Source organism: Canis lupus, chromosome 2 (genome assembly GCF_003254725.2).
Source record: "Canis lupus dingo isolate Sandy chromosome 2, ASM325472v2, whole genome shotgun sequence".
Taxonomy (NCBI): Eukaryota; Metazoa; Chordata; class Mammalia; order Carnivora; family Canidae; genus Canis; species Canis lupus.
Window position 1 is genome coordinate 83,438,478 of NC_064244.1, and position 21,783 is coordinate 83,460,260.

General features: G+C 55.4%; 2 protein-coding genes across 5 annotated transcripts in view; one reads left to right on the top strand and one right to left on the bottom strand.

The window, feature by feature from the left end:
• Positions 1–1,176: 1,176 nt before the first annotated feature.
• UBIAD1 (UbiA prenyltransferase domain containing 1) lies at positions 1,177–10,960 on the bottom strand. 3 transcript variants are annotated; one of them, XR_003147387.3, is made up of 3 exons: positions 10,365–10,960; positions 5,592–5,842; positions 4,210–4,349 (listed from the first exon to the last, which is right to left on the bottom strand). XR_003147387.3 is itself a non-coding variant. In XM_025477160.3 (2 exons), exons 1-2 carry the CDS (start codon positions 10,888–10,890, stop codon positions 1,566–1,568), a joined length of 540 nt encoding a protein of 179 aa, XP_025332945.2. In that variant the 5' UTR covers positions 10,891–10,959; the 3' UTR covers positions 1,177–1,565. The 3 variants fall into 3 exon arrangements, 2 of the variants coding, with proteins under 2 accessions (XP_025332945.2, XP_025332944.2); XM_025477160.3 differs by lacking the exons at positions 4,210–4,349; positions 5,592–5,842 and adding an exon at positions 1,177–1,579 and having other exon boundaries at positions 10,365–10,959; XM_025477159.3 differs by lacking the exon at positions 5,592–5,842 and having other exon boundaries at positions 1,843–4,349; positions 10,365–10,938.
• A 5,800-nt stretch (positions 10,961–16,760) lies between these two features.
• Positions 16,761–21,783, top strand: part of MTOR (mechanistic target of rapamycin kinase) — a 120,087-nt gene continuing 115,064 nt past the window's right edge. The window contains exons 1-4 of one of the 2 annotated variants that reach the window (XM_025477154.3): positions 16,761–16,903; positions 18,903–19,078; positions 19,709–19,817; positions 20,524–20,756. In XM_025477154.3, the coding sequence (XP_025332939.1) occupies positions 18,917–19,078; positions 19,709–19,817; positions 20,524–20,756 (504 nt within the window). In that variant the 5' untranslated portion in view covers positions 16,761–16,903; positions 18,903–18,916. Of the gene's footprint in view, positions 16,904–17,906; positions 18,110–18,902; positions 19,079–19,708; positions 19,818–20,523; positions 20,757–21,783 lie in introns of those variants that run through there. The other variant, XM_049107286.1, reaches the window with a different exon arrangement.

The following is a 21,783-nucleotide window of genomic DNA, read 5'->3' on the forward strand; positions in this document are numbered from 1 at the left end:
TCTACCCATTGGTCCTAGGTTTGCTGTGGAAAGTCACACACACACACACACACACACACACACACACACACACGCAGCGGCCTTGCCAAGCCAACAGGGCTTAGGGGCCCTCCCCAGCGTGCCCGCTGCTCTTTGGCAAGACCTGGTCTGTGAATCACATCTTCAAGATGCAGCTCCCGTCCTGAGCCACGTAAAAATCTCTGCTGCAGCTGTTACCAGTGTGAAAACACACGCGTGCGCACCTGCACAAGGGCACGCAGAAATAAAGCCCCTCTGACTGCATTTTCGTCCGTCTCTCATTTCACGCCACACCGTCAAATGCTCTGCGGAAGCCCGAGCGTACTACATCCCCGGCTCGTTCTCGGCCCATCCGCATATTGACAAGAAAACCTAAGACAGGAGCGGAGCTCGGAAAGGGAGCCAGCCCGCCAGGTGTGACCCAGCTAACAGGGACAGGCGGGACCTGCGCCTTCCTTGTTCTGGACGTTGGTCGCCTGCTAATTCGGCCTCGATCGCATTAACCTTCATGGGAGTCAGACCTCGTTACTGATTCACACTGACCTTCGGGCCAGGTTAACAGGCTCGGGCTTTGGGGAGTGTGTTTGGATACAAGATTAACAGAGGCGTTAATAGTTGCCAGCAATGGGCCCCTGACCCTCCACCCCACTGAGATTTTGTGCAAAGGTCCAACAGGGCGGGGAGGGGGAAGCAGGGAAATGCTTTGAACAGGGGAGGTGGACGAGGTAGATCGTGGAGGGAACAGGCGCTTCCCCCGGGACCAGGCAAAACGGGGATTGGGTGGCAGGAATGAGGGCCCTCCAGGCACACGGGACTCCAGCAGGGAGCACCTGCTGGCAGGGGCATTTGGGAGCTTCCAGAACAATGCCTCAGAGTCGAGGGTGGATCCCAGGGCTGAACTCCAGCATGAAGCAGAAGGGAAGTGAGCAAGTAGAGCCAGGGCCCAGCCAACACCCCTGGCTCCCGCCCCCTGGAGACCCAGGAGCCCAGAGGGATGGGAGTGGCCCCAAAGGTGACTGAAGCTGAATCTCCAGCCACATACTGGAGAGCAGAATAAATCAGAAATGAAGGCACCTGATACCATACCCCAGGCTCGTTGATAAAATTCATACCGACCACATCTGCTGCTGCCATGCCATGGCTCCCCCCTTCTGATGTCATACGGCTGACTTTGGGGACCCAAGTATATTTATATGCACCCATGCTGAATCTCTCCTTTGACCCATCAAAGTAGGCTTTTGATTTCTGAGGATCCTAATGGGGCCATTTATTAAGCTCTTCCTCCAGGGTTTACAAGCCCCGTGATTTGGGCTAGTTCCAGTCGTTGACCACAGGCATTGGGCCCAGCCAGCGAAGGGCGGAGGGCAGGCTCCCACGGGTACTGTGGGCCTCCTGGCCCGTCGGCACGACACCCTGACCAGCCAGCTCTCTCCCACAGCGTGTGGTCTCCTGCAAATTCCTCTGGCTGGACGGCTATCCATTCCCAGGACATGTTGTCAGATGCCTAGCCGAAACCCAAACATACTCTACTATGTGTCCTCCATCCATCAGCACGGCGACCCTATTAAGAAGAAAGAAAAATTAAAGGAGCTCAGGACAGAGGGAGTGAGGTTAATCTGGCCTGGCTGGCTCTGAGCAGTCCCTCCTGCCTTTCCTAAAGGCTCATCAAATCTGGTCAAACCCTACCCAGATTCATCACCGGAGATCAAGGGCCGCACCCCCACCCCACCCCAACCCTATGTCCCCAGTGCTCCTGGGCTGGTCTCCAGGAGATTTATGGATCCGAGTTCACGATAAGACAAGAAGTAAGAGGAAAACAAAGACAACAGATAAACATTGTTTTTATTAACAAGTCTAAAGAGAACTTCATTGAATCAGGGGGTGTCATATAAAGTATGGTGACCTGCATATAAAACCTGGCACTAAACTTGGCCTTTTAGAAACATTTATATATAAAAATATGCATTAAAATCTGTACCACAACGCAGTGCAGAGGCCGACACCTCCCGACGTGAGAGCTCACAAAGGTGGGTCTGGTCTGGGGATGCAGGGACCTCTGGTCCTAGGGCCGCAGGACGGAGCCCAGTGTGACAATGGCCTGCTCTCAGGGGAGACACGAGAGCCCCTCTTTGAAGGCAGGACCCCTATGAACACCACGACGCCACGGGCCTGGACTATAAGAAAAATGGTGCTGGGAGGAATGGCAGGAGAGGAGGGCTGTCCTTCCTTCCTTGTTACTGGGCTCTGACCACCACTCGAGGACTCTGGGTCTCTGCAGACAAACCACCTTTATCTTTGGAGGAACGCTTATAATTTCCAAGTGTGTTTTTTCCGAGAAACTAATTCTAACTCCAGGACCCAAATCATAATTAGCCTGATTTTAAGGGGTAAGAACCAGTTCTTGTCTTTTCGGTGGCCGAGACCCTGAAACGCCAATCAGAAAGGCAATAATCACAACAGAGAAGGATAATGAAAAAAAAAAAAAAAAGAAAAGGATAATGATGATGGTCTCAACGTATTTCAGGCTTGGACCAAACACAACGGAGCGACTCTGGCCCAGAAATCCTACTTTGCAGGCAGTGAAGTGAAAAGCAGCTACGAGCAGCGTTGGAATTCCCCCATTCTGGGAGCAAAAGACCTTTGCACAAGGCAGCTTGTGCCCTGGGGAGAAGCAGGGTCAATACTGCGCATCTGTCTCCAAAGAGGAAGACACGGTGCCTTCCCTGGCAGGGCCTGTCACTCTGGCTGAACGGGGTCAGGCCTGTGTCTATCGGCTTATTCGTTCACGGATGAGTGGACCTCCCTGGTCTGCTCGTCCTGTGGTTCTGTGGGAGATGACAACTGTCCCCAACTCAGCTGCTAAGCCGCTACCCAAATAGGCTCCACGGATGGGAGACGCACAGATGGGAACCCGACAGATATGGGGGGGCCCACGGGAGCACGAGGAAAGGTGATGGGTGGGGAAGAGGCTGCCCAGGGGCGCTGAGCAGTCCACAAGGACAGCAGTGCTCTAGGATTCCAGGGCTCCTAATAGTTACCAAAAGGGCTGGAGCCCTTCCTGTCATTCCAGTAGAGTCTACAAAGGGAAAAACAGCAGCCCTACCAGTTTCTGTCCACAAGCAGAGTGATTTTCTCAGCTGCCTCCAGGGCGGGCAGCTGTTCCCTCCCCAGCCCTCAGCTTGACGACCTTGCTGACCTTGCTGCCGTTGACCTGACACTTCCTTCCACTGTGGCAGCAAGCAAAAGGAGAGAGAAGGACAACAGTGTCCGAATCACACCCGAGGCAAAAAGCCGGAGCCACGTCAGGCTGTTAATGAGGGACTTTCTCTCTCGAGCAGCATAATTCAGGCCCAAGTGCTCAGGGTTTGAGACAGATGCGCCGTGTCCCTGGGGCCTGGCTCCGATCCCAGCGCATCCTGCAGGACCACGCCTCCAGGAGGACACCTACCGCGGTGGGGGGGGGCAGCAGGAGCCCAGTCACTGGGCCTTCCCACGCGGGGCCAACCTGGAGGCTCCTTCACCAAGGCTTAGGGCCTTCTAATAAATATACTTTAAAGTGACCTAACAACACCCCCTAGTGGCAATTATAAATAAAACAAGGGCCAGGCATCCAGTTCAACTTCTGATAAGAGTGGTTTCAACATTCACCATAAAATGGAGTGATACAGAAGCAAAACCTTATCTTTAGAAATATAATAATAAGAAAGGCAAGAGGTTAGAAGCCACCCTTAGGCCCCTGCCTGCCAAATCCTGCCTACCCTCCCTCCTCAGGATTCTCTGCCTTCCAGAAACACATTCTAAGGCCAGGGGACAGCAGGGGGCAGGGGGGCGTCCCCTGTCCCCTTACAGTTTGGGCAGACTGCCCGCTGGGGCCAGAATGATGCCAAAGACATAGAAGAGCCCCAGCAGGAGGTTCAGTTTGGCAGTCCTCTGGGGCAGCTTGTTGAAAGTCTGGCTGCGGAACTGTCTCTCCAGGGAGAAGGCCATGGGAATGGTGAGCAGCGGGAGGGCCAGGCTGATGCTGCAGCGTGTGGCCAGGATGCTGAAGATCAGGTATGGCAGGAAGAGCAGCGTGTTGTAGAGCATGTAGGAGAGGGTGGGGCCGATGAGGATGGCGAGCGTGACGATGCCGGCCTCCCTGTCCGACTCCATGTCCCGGGTGTTGTTGGAATGGAGAATGGCCTCGGTGCTCAGGGCGAGAGGGATGGCGTAGACCAGTGGGAAGACCGCCAGGGACCCCACCTGCACGGCGTAGGCGAACATCACAGCCAGCGGGCCAAACGTGATGAGGATGACGAGGTCTCCCAGAGCCACATACTTGAATCCAATTCCTACGGCCAGAAAAGCCAGAGAGTTGGTGTGAGATCAAGGCCTGGAAACGGAGGGGCCGTTCCTCAGTCCCGAGGCAGGCTACCCCTGGCCGGGAGCGCTGAGTTCTCGGGTGGAGAGCAGGCCAGTCCGTGAGCTCTGTGCCCTCCAGAGCAAACCCGACCCTGGCTCCAGGGACACAGCTCTGGGCTTCAGCACCCGCTTACTTAGGCTTCAGAGTCACCCCCAGTGTCCCTTCCCGCTCCCCCCAGCAAAGTCCTGCAACACAGAGCAGTGGGTTCCCTCTACACACGGGGTCTGACCCGAGAGCCAGCAAAGGATCTAGAAGGTCTGACAATCCCGTCCCCTGGCTTCTTTCTCCTCCACCACCCCCTGCAGGACAGGCTTCTGTCCGTCAATCCCTCACAGAGTCCCCGCCGGGTCTCGTACTTTTCTGCCTCCGTCTTCCACAACCTCCAGGGGGGTCTGGTTTTGAAAACCCCCAGGGAATCTCGGTGACATCTCAGGGTGCCCAAACTCCACATAAAGCAACTTCCAACCACGATGACGAGTAAAACAGCTAAGACGACGAAGTTCCAGTGCTGCTTCCCCTCTGGCTCCCCTGAACTCACGACGACGTCCCCCCCAACTCCTCTTCCTGCACTGCCAACCCACTTCAAATCCCGGCCAAACCACCTGGTTCAAACCTGCCCAGTTCTCTCCAGCGATGCCACTCCAGAGGACCACTGTCCGTCCCCAGCTCTGAGTCACGGTCACCCAACGCGGGAGACATTGTGACACCTGTTCCGAGGACCGGCCCCCAACCTAATCTCTGCGGGCAGCCTCATCCGACAGCCCTCTGCCAACATGCACCTGAAAACCCTGAAAGCCCGCGGACCTTTCAGCAGCTCACCTGTGGGCCTGCCCTGCCGCCTCCCACCTCACCTTGGGCTCCCCTCTCCTCCTCTCATGCTTCTGCTGGTTCTCGGGGCCTGCCTGTGGGGTTCTCCCCACCCTGCCTCCGCCTGGCTAACTCCTACTCACCCTTCAGGACACCAAAGACACTCCCCAAGGCAGCCTCCCCTCAACCCCTGGGCCACATCCTGTCCCCCTGCATAACTATGCACCCAGGGCACCCAGATTTCCACCTCTGGAAAATCCCTTAAGTCGTGTGAGGGCAGGGCCTGGGTCCAGTGCGTGGCACAAAGGCTGCCCAGTGCGTGGCACAAAGGCTGAAGCCAACACAGAGCTACAGTAACAAGCACCTGGAGTCCGGCCGAGGTTAAATGTCCGACGGGTGGGCCACACAGACCGCTAGGGGGCCGGGGCCCTCCCGGGCTAACCAAGCTCCCGGCTCCAGGCCTCAGTACTGGCTCATCAGGTGCCCTTCCACCGCCTAACGTGAGAAGGGACGACGGTCTGCAGGGGACCGAAGCCGGGGCAGCCGAAGATGGGATTCAGCTCCAGGTCGCCTTCACACTGGTAGCTGGGGCTCTGCGCTGTTTCTCTTCCACCTCTATTGAAAGAGAACCGACACACGACACCGGGTTAAGGCAGACGGCGTGTGGCCTGGTACGCTCGTGTGCCACAGGATGACCCCACGCAGCGCGAGCGGATACCTCCTCTAGTCGGTGCTCGGGTGCTAAGCGACCAGCCTGGGTTCTTTGGAGCAAGCGTCCCCAGGGAAGCGTCACAGCCGCGGCCGGTACCCGAGTACCCCCACGCGGCGTTCTGGGTGAGGACACGGCCTCCAGGAGGAGGTCCTCAAGCAGAACAGGCGCCCGCTAGAAATCAGCAGGCCGATGGCTCCTGCAGGACCTCACAGCGAGAGCCACCCCCAGGGAAGCGCCAGGCCACCAGCCGTCCCGGCGGGGATCCCGCGGCCCTCTCCACCAGCCGCCTGCTCTTCTTTCGCTCCCGTTCGCAGCTCTCCACGCAGGTGTCTTCTGCAGCCTCGGAAGAGCCCACCACAGCTCTACAGCCGTGGGCGCTGGCCAGACCACCCAACTGGCTGGGTCTCCTTAGACACCCGGCAAAGAGCGACGTGAGCAACGGTGAGCAGGAACCTGTGCCTCCAGGGATAACCCCCTCCTTGGATACCAGCCACACACCCCCTCAGGGGCCGAGAGGTCTGGAGCCTTCTGGAGGTCATGTGACATGAGAACATGGTAGTGCCCTGGGCAGAAGGCTGCCTCCCGCGTGCAGCCCAGGGCTCACACGCTCGCCTGCTGCAGAAGGCGGCCCGCTCTCCTACGAGGCCTTCCCACCCGTCCCAACACTCCAAGTGAGCCAACCCAGCGCAAGACTGGGCGAGTTCACACAGCAGCCACAGCAAACCCTTAGAACCTAAATCAGAACATCAGCCAGGACGTGGAGCAACCCTCACGCACGGACGGCGGGAACGTAAAACTGGCACAATCACTTTAGAAGACCTCCGGAGGCTACGTGTTCATCCACCGAAGGCCCAGCCAGTCTACTCTGGGGCATCTACGCCAGAAAAATGAAAACAAGTCGCCACAGAAAGACTTCCACACGAGTGCTCGGGCCTAACAGCCAAAACACGGACACGATCCAGATGGCACTGGACGGAATGGAGCGTAAACAGATCGTGGTTCGCCCACACAAGGACCCCCGCTCAGCAAGAGGCACCACGGGTGCACATCGCAACACCACAAATCTCAAACCCAGCGTGCTGAGCGAAGCAAGCAGGCACGAGGGTCCAGACTGAACAGCTGCACGCGCACAACGTTCGAGGCCGGGCAAAACCAGCGACGTGAGAGAAACCCAACAGTGGTGGCCTCTGGACCCGGGGGGGGGGGGGGGGGGGCGGAGGGAGTGGGAACTGAGAGGGAAGGAAGCTTCTGAGCGTGACGGAAACGTCCTGTACCGCGGCAGGGCGCAGGTCACACCGTACGCATCTGTCGAGACTCATCAAACTGGAACACTTAAGATCTGTGCGCTTCACGGTAAGACAGTTTTATCAATAAAGGTCGATGTTTAAAAAAAAACACAAAAACATGAATCAGATTGTCGTCACTCTGCTCGATATACGTTTCTGTGTCTCCCCATTTGTTCATTCAATGAGAATTAAGTACTAACTACATCCAGCGGTGCTCTGGGCACCAGGGGTTCAGCAAAGCACAGGGAGCAAAGTCCTATTCCCGGGGAGCTGAGCGTCTAAGGGGAAGACAACAAAGTCAGTACTTCAGACCGCGTGTTAGAAGCGCTAAGTGCTGTGAGGGAAAACAAAGCAGGAAAGGACAACAGGGAAGACATTGTGGGGGAAAACACAGGCGGGGTGTGTGTGTGTGTGTGTGTGTGTGTGCGCGCACTTATTTTATTTCCAGCTGCTGCAAAAAACCCTTTATTGGTCATTTTAGTAGGGTAGGAAGCAATGCCTCACTAGACAGCTGCTATGCGGGCAAACGGGTGGAGGTTAGACAGTGAATCAGGCGCGTGTCCCAAGCCAAGGAAAAGCCCCTACAAAGGACCTGAGGCAGCAGCACGCGCTGCCTGGACCAGAAACCGCCAGCAGGGCAGTGCGGCCGCAGCAGAGCAGCAGGGGAAAGGGGGTAGGTGGGAGAGCTGCGGGGACGGGACAGGCCGCGCAGGTGACGCTCAGGCCTTTCCTCTGAACAAGGTGGGAGCCACTGGAGAACTCTGAGCAGGGACCTCCTGAGGTAGCGGCCTTGTCTTAGCAGGACACTGCGGCCGCTCCCTTGGAAGTGCCGCACGGGCCCCGGCACGGGCCCCGGCCGATGCAGAGAGGGACAGGGAGCCTGCCGCCACAATCCAGGACACGGGGGTGGGGTGGGCGGTGGGGGAACACGCGCAGATCCCATGTGCACGCTCGAAGGAGAGTCCACAGGATTTGCTGATGGACTTACGGGAGGAGTTAGGGAGGATGCCCGTGACTTCAGGGGGAAGTTGCCGTGGAGCGAGCTGGGGGACGCCGAGCGTAGGGCGGGTTTCTTAGGAGAGACCAGGACTTCATTTGGGACACGCTGGGCTGGCAGAGAAGCCACTGAGGAAGCAGCTGGACAAGTCTGGAGCTGAGTGCCGAGACCTGGGCCAGAGCTGAACACTTGAGAGTCACCAGGTTAACAGTTGGCGTATGAAGCCGTGAGACCGGCTAAAACCACCCAGGGAGTGGACAGAGTTAGAGGAAAGCTGGCCAAGGGCTGGAGCCTGAGACAGAGGCCCCGTGAGACCAGAACATCCAATCCTGGCCAGCCTCCCCAGCAGTATCTCCCTGTCCCTCTCGATCACACTGGCCCTTTGTAGATCTAGAATATGCCAAGCTCTCCCCACCCCAGGACATTTGCACGTGCTGTTCCTCCAGCCCCGAAGGGCTTGGCACCCAAATCAGACCCAGTTCTGCCCCGGGGCTGGCTCCTGACCCTCCACGTCTGAGTCACTTTCACAGAGAGGCCCCTTCCCTCTGCCCTGCTCCATGCGCGTCGCCCACAGCACCCTGCCCAGTTCCTTTACTGAGCTGTTCACACTGGTAGCTCCATCACCTTCTCCTCGCTGTTCCTTCTTTTCTCCCCCTCTTATCGTCGGGGTGCTCCAGGGCTCGGTCCTGGTCCCCCCGTGTCCCTATCACCACTCCCACCTCTGGAGATCTCACCCAGTCACACAAGCTCACTATGCCAGAGACCCCCAGAGATCTGCAGCTCCAGCTCGGGCCTCTCCCGGGAACTCCGAGGCTTACAGCCAGGCATCCACCTGACATCCCCACTTAGAGATCTAACACATTAAGATGTCCAAAGTCAGTCTCCCCATTTTCTCCCCCAAACCCTGCCTTTGGACTCCTCCATCTGACTGGACATTCGCTCCGTCCTTCCAGGCGGTGCTCCGCCCAAAGCCTCTGAGTTATGTGGAATTCCCGTTTCTCTCCTGCCTTGCACCCCATCCAGCAGCAAACCAGTCTACCTTCAGGATATGTTCAGGATCTGGCCACCCCCTCCCTTCTCTACCACGACTGCCCGGTCCAAACCCCTCTCGTTCCCACTGCTCGGCAGCCCCGTCTCCTGCGTCTGTCCTGGCCCACTCACCCTCGCCCACTGTCAACACCGCAGCCAGACCGATTCCTGTAAAACCTTGGGCCCGCACCAGCCTTGCACCTCCCTGCCTCCCCAGACCCACTCCCCTCGCTCTACCTCCTTTTACTCTCTCCCTCACTTACATACTGGACACACGCCTGCCTCCAGACCATCCCGAGACTTGGAACATCCTTCCTCTGCGGTACCTGCCTGGCTGACTTCCTTCTGGCTTTGCTCACATTACCTTTTGGAGGAGGCCCACCCTGATGGAACTACGTCAGACACCCGTGTCCTCCTCCCTCGCTCTCCTTATGTCTTCCCTACAGCGCCGGTCGTGTTTTTATATTCAATAATCGGGCTATCAGCCCATCCTCCGGGCTTACCAGGAACTTTCCCGATTTCCAAACCGGAAGTCCCGGCATCCCGGGAACTGCCCTAAGTCCTAAGTCCTCAGCAAACCAGCAGGCGGGTCGTCCTGAACATGACTTTACTATTATCTACCTGCCCTCGAGATTTATACATACAAACGATCTGTCCCCAAGGTCTACATATACAACAACGTGCGCCCCTGCCCAACATCTGTGACTGCCGGGCTCGCAACAGGTGCTCGGTAACGCGTGACCAGCTACCTGCCCACCGCGACCTTAATGAGCTGCTGCAAGGAGTCAGGCAGCGAACTAGCTGGGCGTAACGAGCCGTAGGACTTTGAGCTCTTTGAATGTAACTGCATGAAGATGTGAAACGGCGGTGTTATGTAAACAACGAAAAGGAAGCAGATAGAAGCATTTCCTTGTGTAGGATAGCGAACGTCCCTACAGCAAGCCAGCATCTTCTCTGCTGGCTGCTGCTCTCAAACAATACTGTCCATCCACGTGCCCCACACCTGGCGATGGCCCGCGGCGGCCTAGCCCAGCAGCTCCTGGCCGCCTCCTCTGCGCCGCTGGATCCTACGTGGTCTCCAGCCCCTGCAGCCGGGAGCGGGCCAGGTCTTACCTCCCGTGTAGAGGAAGGAGCCCGACAGGCCTCCGAAGTAGATGAGGGCCAAGTGCTCCAGCCTCAGGGGCGACAGGGAGTAGAGGCCGGCGGCGCACACGCAGCCCAGGGTGTAGAGCAGGACGCCGAACCGCACCACGTCCTGCGGCTCCAGGATGCGGTCCACCAGCGTCCTGTCGTCGCTCTTCTTGTGGTCGATGCCCTTGGAGAAGTCGTAGTAGGTGTTGACCAGGTTGCCGGCGCCGTGCACGGCCAGGACGGCCACGGCGCAGCCCGCCAGCAGCCGCGGGTCCAGCCCGCCCTGCGCCCGGTAGGCCAAGGCGCTGCCCAGGGCCACGGGGGTCAGCGACGCGCTGAAGCTCCAGGGCCGCAGCGCCAGCACGTACGAGGCGCACTTGTGCCTCCAGGAGCGGCGCGTGGGCCGGTCCGCCTCCGGACAGTCGGGCCCCGGCGGCTCGCGGTCCCCGGGCCTGCCCGCGTCGCCCGCCGGGATGTTGACGTCCCCCGCGGCCTGCGACGCCGCCATGGAGCTCCACGTGCCCGCCCGCAGTCGGAGCTCAGAGCCGGAGCCCGGGGCCGGGGGCGGCGGGGGCGGGGGCGGCGGCGGGGGCGGGGGCGGGGGCGGCGGGGGCGGGCCTAACCTTCCTTCGGGTCCGCCCCGGGCAGGGCCGGGGAGGCGGCGGCCCCCGAGGCAGCAGCGAACGCGCCTGCAGCCCACGCGGCCCGGCGGCGCCGCCCACACCGCCTGTCGCCCGGGCGAAGGCCGTGTCTGGGCCCCGAGTCCCGGGCTAGAGCCCACGGCGGAGCTGCGGCCGCCCGCCCCGGGGCACCGGCGCCGCCATCTTGCGCGCCCGCCTCCGGAGGCCGCCCGGAAGCGGGGCCGACGACGCGGCGGGGGCGGGGCCCGACGCGGGGGCGGGGCCCGACGCGGGGGCGGGGCTGAAGGCGGGGCCCGGGCCTGAGGCGTGGGGGTGAAGGCGGGGCCTGGGGGCGGGGCCCTGCGCTGGGGGCGGGGCCTGAGCTGGGGGCGGGGCCCGGGCCTGAGGCGGGGGATGAGGGCGGGCCTGGGGGCGGGGCCAGCGCTGGGGCTGGCTAGGGGCGGGGCCTTGCTGGAGGCGGGCCTGGGGGCGGGGCCCGGCGCTGGGGGCGGGGTCCTGAGCTGGGGGCGGGGCCCTGGCCTGAGGCGGGGGATGAGGGCGGGCCCCGGGCCTGGAGGCGGGGCCCTGCGCTGGGGGCGGGGCTGGGGGCGGGGCTGGGGGCGGGGCAGCGGCGACCCCAGCCGTCCAGCCCTCCTCCCGCCGAGCATCCCCGACCGCAGCTGGAAACAGCCTCACTTAGTAACACAAGGATGATCCCCGTTGCCTGTCGCTTCCCGACTTACCTAGAGCTTCCACTCACCAAAATAGGACTCATCATTCAGCAAGCATTTATTGAGCACTTACTGTATCACAGGCAGCGCGGAACAAAATGGGCAAAAATCAGGGAGCCCGTTGAGGGCGATGAGAAACGTAGATTTACGTCCCACTTTAAAAAAAAAAAAGAGAGAGAGGGATTATTTATTTATTCATGAGAGACACAGAGAGAGAGGGGCAGAGACACAGGCAGAGGGAGAAGCAGGCTCCATGCGGGGAGCCCGATGCGGGACTCGATCCCAGGACTCCAGGGTCAGGCCCTGAGCCACAGGCAGACGCTCAACGGCTGAGCCACCCAGGCGCCCTTACCTCCCACTTTTTAATTCATTAATTTATTTTATTTATTCATAATAGACATAGAGAGAGAGAGAGAGGCAGAGACACAGGCAGAGGGAGAAGCAGGCCCCACACAGGGGGCCCAACGTGAGACTCGATCCCAGGACCCCAGGACCGTGCCCTGGGCCAAAGGCAGGCGCCAAACCACTGAGCCACCCAGGGATTCCCTACTTACCACGTTTTAAATAGGAAATGAAGCTCCGAAATGGGAGAGGATATCCAAGAAATTATAAAATCTAGTAATAATCACCACAGCAATAGTTTCCACTCTTTATTGTGCAATTACCATTTGCCATACCCAGTCCTGCCTGCATCTTTACCCGTAGTCTAGGATACTCACTTGCTCGTGCAAATAACCACCCTCCTCCCCACGCAACCATATGGCCAGCTCTGTGTCTTCATTGCCCGATTTCTGGAAGCTTATGGAAGCTTATGGTGTGTATCTGTAGCTTGTTCTGGCTGGAGGGAGCCAAGTGTTAAATGTTTAGTGATTTTCAGAGCTGGTCATTAAGCACAGCCATTATTAAAAATTTATACAAACTTACAATGAGATGAATTATATTAGAAACCAAGGTAGCAAACCTCGTTACCTCCTAATTATTTCACTCCATTTTACTGTTTACGTTCTTCAGATTGTTTATGTCTGTTGTATCTTCTTTTGTGGAAATATGATATGCTCGTCTCTTCCCGGCTTTTCATCCAGTGACATCCGTTGGTAGTTTGAAGTCTGCCATAGTGGGAGTATTTATACCACACAGATCAGAGGATGCTTGATGATTATTTTGTTGATCATCCAGACTTAAGAAGTGACAGAGAGAAGTTAATAATGCAGATTAAACTTAAAAGTGTGTCAACTCTGTAGCGTTATGCTGTGAATAGCAGCAGAAATTTGAGGAAATACTCTTCCGGTATTGGAAAGTCATTATCCAATGCAGCAGAGAAGCCCTCGTGTCATAGACAAACTTGTGAAGTTTCAAAGTATCTCTTCATTAGTTCACTTTCCTCTTTCACATTAACATGAAAGAAAATTTCAATCAACATTCATATCATGACTGCACTCATCGGTCAGTGGCAACCACAGAGAGGCCATGAATATCCAAAAAAAGCACACCGTTAGAATTGATCTGCCAAAAAAAAAAAAAAAAGAATTGATCTGCCATGTGGAATTTGCAATAAAAAGCATTGAACCTGGTTAGCTCAGGGGTTGAGCCTCTGCCTTTGGCTCAGGGCGTGACCGCCAGATCCTGGGATCGAGTCCGACGTCGGGCTCCTGGCATGGAGCCTGCTTCTCCCTCTGCCTGTCTCTGCCTCTCTCTTTGTGTCTCTCATGAATAAATAAATAAAATCTGTTTTAAAAAAAGCATTATGTATTTATTATCATTTATGAGTTTTATGCAATGCATCCTTTATGTGGTGAAAGTTATATATATACACATATATGTACATGGGACAGACTACATAATTTTGGTGCCCGGTGCAAAATAAAAATGTGCAGCCCCTTGTTCAAAAATCATTAAAAATTTCAAGACAGAGCAACATGACCTCACACAGCCGTGAAGCCAGCCCCGTACATACATGCATGCCCCTTTCCCTTATTGGCTAGCCGGCAGTTAAGCATTTACAACCCTCCCACCCAGCACATACTTGTGAAACTGGCCAAACCCAAGTGTCCTATGCTATCAAGTTGGACAAAAGGAAGAAGCAGATATTTCAAAATCCCGGCTTTATCACTTAGCAATTCTTTTTTTTTAATTTTTTTTTTATGATAGTCACAGAGAGAGAAAGAGAGGCAGAGACACAGGCAGAGGGAGAAGCAGGCTCCATGCACCGGGAGCCCGACGTGGGATTCGATCCCGGGTCTCCAGGATCGCGCCCTGGGCCAAAGGCAGGTGCCAAACCGCTGCGCCACCCAGGGATCCCTCACTTAGCAATTCTATGACCCAATCCCACTCTATGTCAGTCTACTCAGGTGTAAAGTGGGAACAATACAACCCACCTCATAGAAATGTTAAGGAATAAGTGATAGAATGTATTGACTGCTCACCTCTGTCATAGAATATTTTAGGTATTTTCCATGTATTAGCATTTAACCCCACAACACAGCCTACGGAGGTAGGCACATTATAATCCTTTCGGTTTTTTTTTATATATATATATTTTTTTAAATTTTTATTTGTTTATGATAGTCACACAGAGAGAAAGAGAGAGAGGCAGAGACACAGGCAGAGGGAGAAGCAGGCTCCATGCACCGGGAGCCCGATGTGGGATTCGATCCCGGGTCTCCAGGATCACGCCCTGGGCCAAAGGCAGGCGCCAAACCGCTGCGCCACCCAGGGATTCCCCTCGTTTTTATAATTAAAACAAAAAAATAGGTACCAAGAGATTAAGTGCCTGGTCATAGAGCTAGTAAGTGTTGGAGAAAAGTTTCAGATTGATTCTGATTTGCCCTCAACCCCTACTTTATAATGTCTACCAAAATGCCTGATGCTGTTGTGCTCAATAAATATTATTTAACATAAGAAAGTTCTTTGTAAACTGAAAAGAGACCTACAAATGCATTGATTACTGTTGCTAAAAATATATATATCTTTTTAAATTAGAAACCAGGGCTTTATCACATCTTGAGGGGGGCTGAAATATCATATATTGCTGGTGGAAACGAAAATTGGTATAGAGATCAATTTGAGGTTGTCCATCAGCCATATATGCGTTGACCTTGACCCTGTAATTCCATTTCTGGGTGTCTATTTGGTATGGCTGCCAGGGGGGAAAAACTACATATATACAGAGGCATTCATTGCCACGTCATTAGTAATAGCAAGAATTTGGAAACAACACAAATGTCCATCAACAGAGGACAGGAAAAATAAATTACAGTACATCCATGTGACGGAATTCTACGCAGCTATAACAACAACAAAAGAACAAGGAAGCTTCCTATATATTAAGAAAGATCTCCAAGATCTACTAAATTTTTTAAATAAAGATTTTATTTATTTATTCATTTTAGAGAGAGTGTGTGAGCAAGGGGATGAGTAGAGGGAGAGGTTCAAGCTGACTCTAAGCTGAGCACTGAGCCTCACGAGGGGCTTGATTCCACGACCCTGAGACCACGACCCAGGCTGAAATCAAGGGTTGGACTCAACCAACTGAGCCCCAGAGGCACCCCACGATCTACTAAAAAGTTATAAAGTGCGCAGCATAGATAGTAACAAAAGGGGAAAATAAGAATGTGCATTTATATTTGCGTAAAGAAACTCTAGGGGTACATAAGAACCAAGGAAATAGTGAAAGGGCAGGAGTGGGGGTGGGGCACCTGGATGGCTCAGTGGTTGAGCATCTGCCCAAAAAAAAAAAAAAAAAAAAAAAAAAAAGAAAAGAAAAAGAAAAAGAAAAAGAAAAAGAAAAAGAAAAAGAAAGGGCAGGGGTGGAGTGAGACTTTTCACGATGAATACAATTTTTTATTTATTTTGGGATCTGAACAGTGATTAGACATTTTTGAATGTTTAATGGTGACATATAGAGATATTGAGCACACGTGGGAAATGTGAAATTTAGGGGGACAATTATTTCGGAGAAGAAGCAATGCAATGCAAAGATTCTCAACCCAAAGCAGTAGTCATAAATTAAATTGGAAAAAAAAAAAAAAAAAAAAGGAATCTGCCAAAGCATGTCGTTAGCCACAGGACATTGCCAACCCTCTTTAATTCGGCAGTTTAGAATTTACGGAAACTTAAATCCCTTCAATAGATAACTTGCAATTTTTATTTTTTATTTTTTTTGATGACTTGCATTTTTTAAAGGAATCTTGAACCCTCTTCCTTCTTAGCAAATATTCACCCACGTTACCATTATCAATGGCTCTGCACGTTTTTCTTAATTTGAATGCATCGTATTTTAATCAGACTCCTATTGTAAGATATTGAGGAATTTTTTATCGTAATAACCGTAATTCAAAAAAAAAATGGACAGGTAGTCTAATTCCGTTGTGCCACTGATTGTTCGAAAGGGCGTTTTTACTTCATTTATTAAGTCAGCTCTGCGCCCAGCCCGGGGCTCGAACTCGCCGCCGACGGAGCCCGCCCGGTGCCCCCTGGGACGGGGCTGTCACGTGACGCCCTTCGGAAATGACTGACTCAGGAGTAGGCCGTTGGGTTAAAAACTTGGTTATGGTTTCCCGCGAATGATCTGGCGAGCTCGAGAATTTTTGGAAAACTGGGAGATTCTAACTAAAAACGCTCCGAAGGGCACATCGCACGTGACGACAGGGAAAGCGGGGGGCGCGGAAGGAGCGCCGGGCGGAAGGCTGCCGAGGTGTGCGCCCCGGTGACCACAGGACCTTGGCGTCGCTCCCGCTCGGGCTGAGGCGGGCGCACGCACAGCCCCCGACGCAGCCCGCGCACCGCCCGCAGGCGCCGCCGACCCCGCTGCGGGGGGAGCCACAGCCGCGACGCGCCGGAAGTGCGCGGACATCAGCTCGCGACCCATTGGCTCCCCCGAATGGACGTGGGGCTCCCGTCGCCCGCCACTGGCCGCCTGGTTTGTCTGTTTGAACAGTCCCCGCCCCCCGGAGAAGCCGGTCCTGAGGCCTCACGGCTCCTTCGTTCCTATTGGCCTGTGCTCCGGTCCGTCTCCTCCTTGCGCCTGGCGATTGGTCCTCGGGGCCGAGAGCCCGCCCCACTTCCCGCCCGGCTTAGAGGACAGCGGGGAAGGCGGGCGGTGGGGCCGGGGGCCTGCGGCGGCGGTGCCCGCGCTGGTGGCGGCAGCCGAGGCCGTGGCCGGAGCCGCGCGGTGAGTCTGGGGCCTGGCACGGCGCCTCCAGGGCGGGGCTGTCCGGGCCGAGCGCCAGCCTGCTCCGTGGGGGCGGGAGGTCGCGCGTGTGGGACGCGGGTCCCCTCGGTGCCGGCCCCGCGCCCCGGGCGCCCTCGGAGCCCCTGCCCCCCGCGAGTCCCAGGCGCCGCCCGGAGCCCCCGCCGCCCGCCCGCACCCGAGCCCCCCGCGGCGTCCCCGGGAGGAGCGGCGTCAGCGCGGCCCCGCCGCGCCCCGCTCCCGGCGCGCCCTCCCCGCCCCCGCCGCGCCCCCTCCCCGCCCCCTCCGCGCCCCCCACCCCCCTCCGCGCGCCCTCCGCGGCCCCTCCCCGACCCCCTCCGCGCCCCTTCCGCGCCCCGCTCCGCGCACCACCCTGCGCCCCTCCGCGCGGTCCCGGCGCTCCTTCCGCGCACCCTCCGCGCCCCCATCCGGTGCCCCCTCGACGCCCCTTCCACGCGCTCTCCTCTCCGTGCCCGCCTCCACGCACCACCCCGCGCACCCTCCGCGCCCCGCCTCCGCACCACCCTTGCGCCCAGGTCCGCCGAGGTCCCACGGGGTCAGCCCCTCTGCGCTCCCCCCCGACCGCCGCAGCCGTCACTCCGCGACCCCGCCCGAGAGGGTGCCAGGCTCGCCTCCCCTCGGTGCCTGCACTGTGTCCGGAGCACGCGGGCCGTGGGCCTCAGACCCTGGAAGTCGCTCCTTCCTGAGAACCGCCCCCGCCCCGCGGGGACCCTTGGCCGCCTCTCCCCCGAAGGGTGCCGGTCCCCTGCAGGCCTGTTCCTGCCCTGGAGCATCCAAAAGCTTTACAAAACCGACTATTCCCTGGGGTGGCGTTTTGTTTGTGTGTCTCCCCCCCCCCCCCCCCCCGCATCTCATGGATATTTTCCAAAATAAGGATCTTGAAAACTTGATTTTGTGATGGAATCCCGGGCATCCCCAGAATACGTATCCACGCTGCTCCCCGAGCAGCCTGGGCCCAGCCCGTGGTGCGAACGTGCCCAGGGAAGGAACAGCACTTGACTGAAGGAGTGAGCGGCCCCAGGAACCTCGCAGTCTCCGCTCACATTCCGAGTCCTCACAGGTCGGAGGACCGCGCTCCCCGTACAGTGACCAGCGGCCCCAGGTGGCCCCGGGCGCTTGGAATGTGACAGGTCCACCCTGAGATTGCCGTGAACGGAGAAGCGCACAGTACGTTTTGGAGACTTAGTACAAAAAGAGCATGGGAGATCCATCAATACTTTTTTACATTCGTGACGTGTTGAGACGATATTTTGGACGTATGGGATTTTTTTAAAAATGATTAATATCTCCTGTTTTCTTTTTCTTTTTTTTTTTTTTTTTTAACCATTTTAGTTACGGCTACCAGGAAATGTGAAATTACAGTTAGGGCTTGCATTTTTACTGCATGGTGCTGGCATAGAATAAAAATCAAAGTCCCTCTTTAAATTGAACACCTTGAGGAAAGGGGCAGTATTAGGCTTGTTTTATTCCCCATCTCTAGTGCCTGGCACTGTGCCCCATATGTGGCTGTCATAATGATAAAAATAGCTAACAATTACTAAGAACTCACTGTGTGCCTGGCCCCGTTCTAAGCACTTTTTAATATTTATTAACTCAGTTAATTCTCACATCAACACTATGAGTTAGGTGCTAGTATCTTCCTCCTGCAGGTGAGGAAACTGGGACATACTAAGTATACAGTTTCAGACCAGGTCCGAACCCAGGTAGTCTGGCTCCACAGCCCATGCTGTGACCCTGACCCTGACCCTGTCTGCTCGGCCGCCTGTCTTCAATGCCAGTCATTGGCGACTGAATCAAGGCTTTCTGTATGTTCCTCGGTGAGGTCTCCCAACCTTTTGGGATCCCCTCCCAGACGTGGGCAGGGTGGAGACCTGTGTTGAGGCACTGCGGCCGTAAATAAATTCATCACGATAGTTTGTCATCCAGTTAATATTCTATTAAAGGAAGTTTCTCTCCAAAGAACCTCAGGTCAAGATGCTTGGAACCGGACCTGCTGCCGCCACCGCAGCCACCACCACGTCGAGTAACGTGAGCGTCCTACAGCAGTTCGCCAGCGGCCTGAAGAGCCGGAATGAGGAGACCAGGGCCAAGGCTGCCAAGGAGCTCCAACACTATGTCACCATGGAGCTCCGAGAGGTTGGGGCTTCCGGGATTCGTTGGGGAGCATTAGGCCTAAATGTACCAGCACTGGTTGAGATTCCTTTGGACAGCTCAGTGAGGGTTTGGAACACGAAGGCCCCCAGTGTCTCCTGTCCATAAAATGCACAGGTGCCTTTGCAGTGGCTACACGGCTCTGTGGCATTTTCTGTGTTGTGATGGCATTTTAGGAGTCAGTGTAGAGTTCAGCTGTCGCTTTTCGTTTTTTTTTTTTTTCTTTTTGCCACCGTGTTCCAGACCTTCAGTTCTTTCCATCTGATAACAGTGGTTGGGATGCGTTTGAAGAGTTGGTAGCCTGGGGCTTTCTAGATAGGGAGCCCACGTGATGTCAGGACAGTGTCTCATTCATCCTTGTAACCTCAGGATGCGGCCTACCTGGGGTAGATGCTCAAATGAGCATTTATTCTGTAAACTGAACTGCGAGTTCAGTTGCTCAACAGTTTACAACTATAAGAGTGGCAGCAGCTTTGGCCTCTTTGGTTTGAACCGTATCCGCAGGCCACCTCTCAGGCCTCCCGTTTGGAAGCCACCCTTCCCCCCCACTCCCTACCCCCACCGCCAGCATCAGGGACATCTCGGAAGCTGTTCTGAGTACATCTTCCTTTGCAGATGAGTCAAGAGGAGTCTACTCGCTTCTATGACCAGCTGAACCATCACATTTTTGAACTGGTTTCCAGCTCAGATGCCAATGAAAGGAAAGGTGGCATCTTGGCCATAGGTAAGGACAGAGTCTCTGCTGACAGTTACAGCTGAGAATAAAGGGTGGGTCACCTTTGTGTCCACTGCACCTGTGTCTGCTGCATACCGATGCTTCATTCTTGCCTATTTAAGGAATTTCTTAAGGAGGCTTGTGGCTTTCAGCGTGCTTATTCAGATATTAATTCTAACAACAGTCCTGGGATGTGGGCAAAGCTGGTATTTTCAGATACAGAGTCTCAGAACTGTGACACAGCTTTTCTAGGGCCACAGAGTGGCTGCGCTGAGACTCAAAGCCAGCTTTCTTTCTGCTACCCTGTGTTGCTTGTTGCAGGCTCTGGTGTCTCTGTAGAGCAGTCTGGTATAGCCAGCCGGGCTCACCAATGGAAAGGGAGAGGTGGGAACAGTGATAAAAAGCATGTGGTTTTCAAGTCCCAGGGACTGGTCTGGTGAATTCTTATTCATTCTTAGTTTGCTTCCTTTTTCTTCTTGGGAAAACAAATTTTAAGTACCAAAATGAGGTTATTTTGCTTTACGTAAGTAGTTCTGGCACAAATATCAAATCTGTTGCTTTTAAGTGAAAATTATCTGCATCCTTCCCATCTGGGAGTTGCCTTCTGTGCTCAGGGTAGAAGGAAGGGGTCATTTGCCAGCCTTCCTTTCAGGGCAGGGCACGCTCCTAGACAGGATGTGCCTATCCTCACCTTTTGCCTTCCTCTCTTAACCAGCCAGCCTCATAGGAGTGGAAGGTGGGAATGCCACTCGGATTGGCAGATTCGCTAACTATCTTCGGAACCTCCTCCCCTCTAATGACCCAGTTGTAATGGAGATGGCATCCAAGGCCATTGGCCGCCTTGCCATGGCAGGGGACACTTTTACGGCTGAGTATGTGGAGTTTGAGGTGAAGCGAGCCTTGGAGTGGCTGGGCGCCGACCGCAACGAGGGCCGGAGACACGCAGCTGTGAGTGCCTGTGGCGGGGGTGAGGGTGTGGGGGGCACAGCTGGCTGGGGAGCCGTGGCGCCGTGTCGGGGTCCTCCACACAATGGCTCAGGTCGCTGAAAGGCAGACAAAGGAGGGGACACTCCAGGCAAAGGCACTGTGCTTCTCAGGGGCCTTTGGTTTCGTCCTGAATCCCTTTCTCTTTTTGCCCTGAGCTCCGAACCTGAAGGGCAAACTTTAAGTTCTCTTTTGTTGCTTGAGAGGCAGCCCTAAGTGCAGCGCTTACCTTGATGTCTAATTTTCTAGAATCAAAATTGCCTCCTAAACAGAAGGCACACCTCAGCCATAGGCAAGGGAAAGAGCCGCGAGCCAAAAGGCTTCCAAAGCCCCAGACAACTGTCCGCTCTGTACTTTCCCATCAGTGTCTTCGTCAAGGTCTCTGTACGGTACTGAAGGAATACAGAAGGACGAGGAGGAGGGGAGGCGCGGGGCAGCAGGGCCTTCAGTTCCTCCAGTGGAAGCAGTGGCCTGCCTCCTTTCAGGCCTTCCTTATTTATTTTTTTACTTATTTGTTTAAATTTATTTATTGATTTGAGAGAGAGAGAGAGAGAATATGTGTGAGCGTAGGAGGCTTGCTGGAGGGAGAATGAGAAAAGGCTTAAGTCAACTCTGTGCTGAGTGTGGAGCCAGTGGCAGGGCTCAGCCGTAGGACCCTGAGATCAGCACCTGAGCCGAAACCAAGAGCCTGATGCTTAATCAACTGCACCACCCAGGCGCCCTTTTTGTCTGTTTTTTAGGCATTTGTTGATTGGTTGGTACCTAACCCAAACTTCCTTTTTCCCCATTGGCTGTTTTTCACTTGGGGATGTAGGAGCCTCTTATCCTCTTCTTGTAGTGCATCTCTACTGCTTTGGTTTTTTTGTTTTGTTTTTAAGTAGGCTCCACACCCAATATGGAGCCCATTGTAGGCTTGAACCCACGACCCTGAGATCAAGACCTGAGATGAGATCAAGAGAGACTTAGTCACCCGAGCCACCCAGGAACCCCA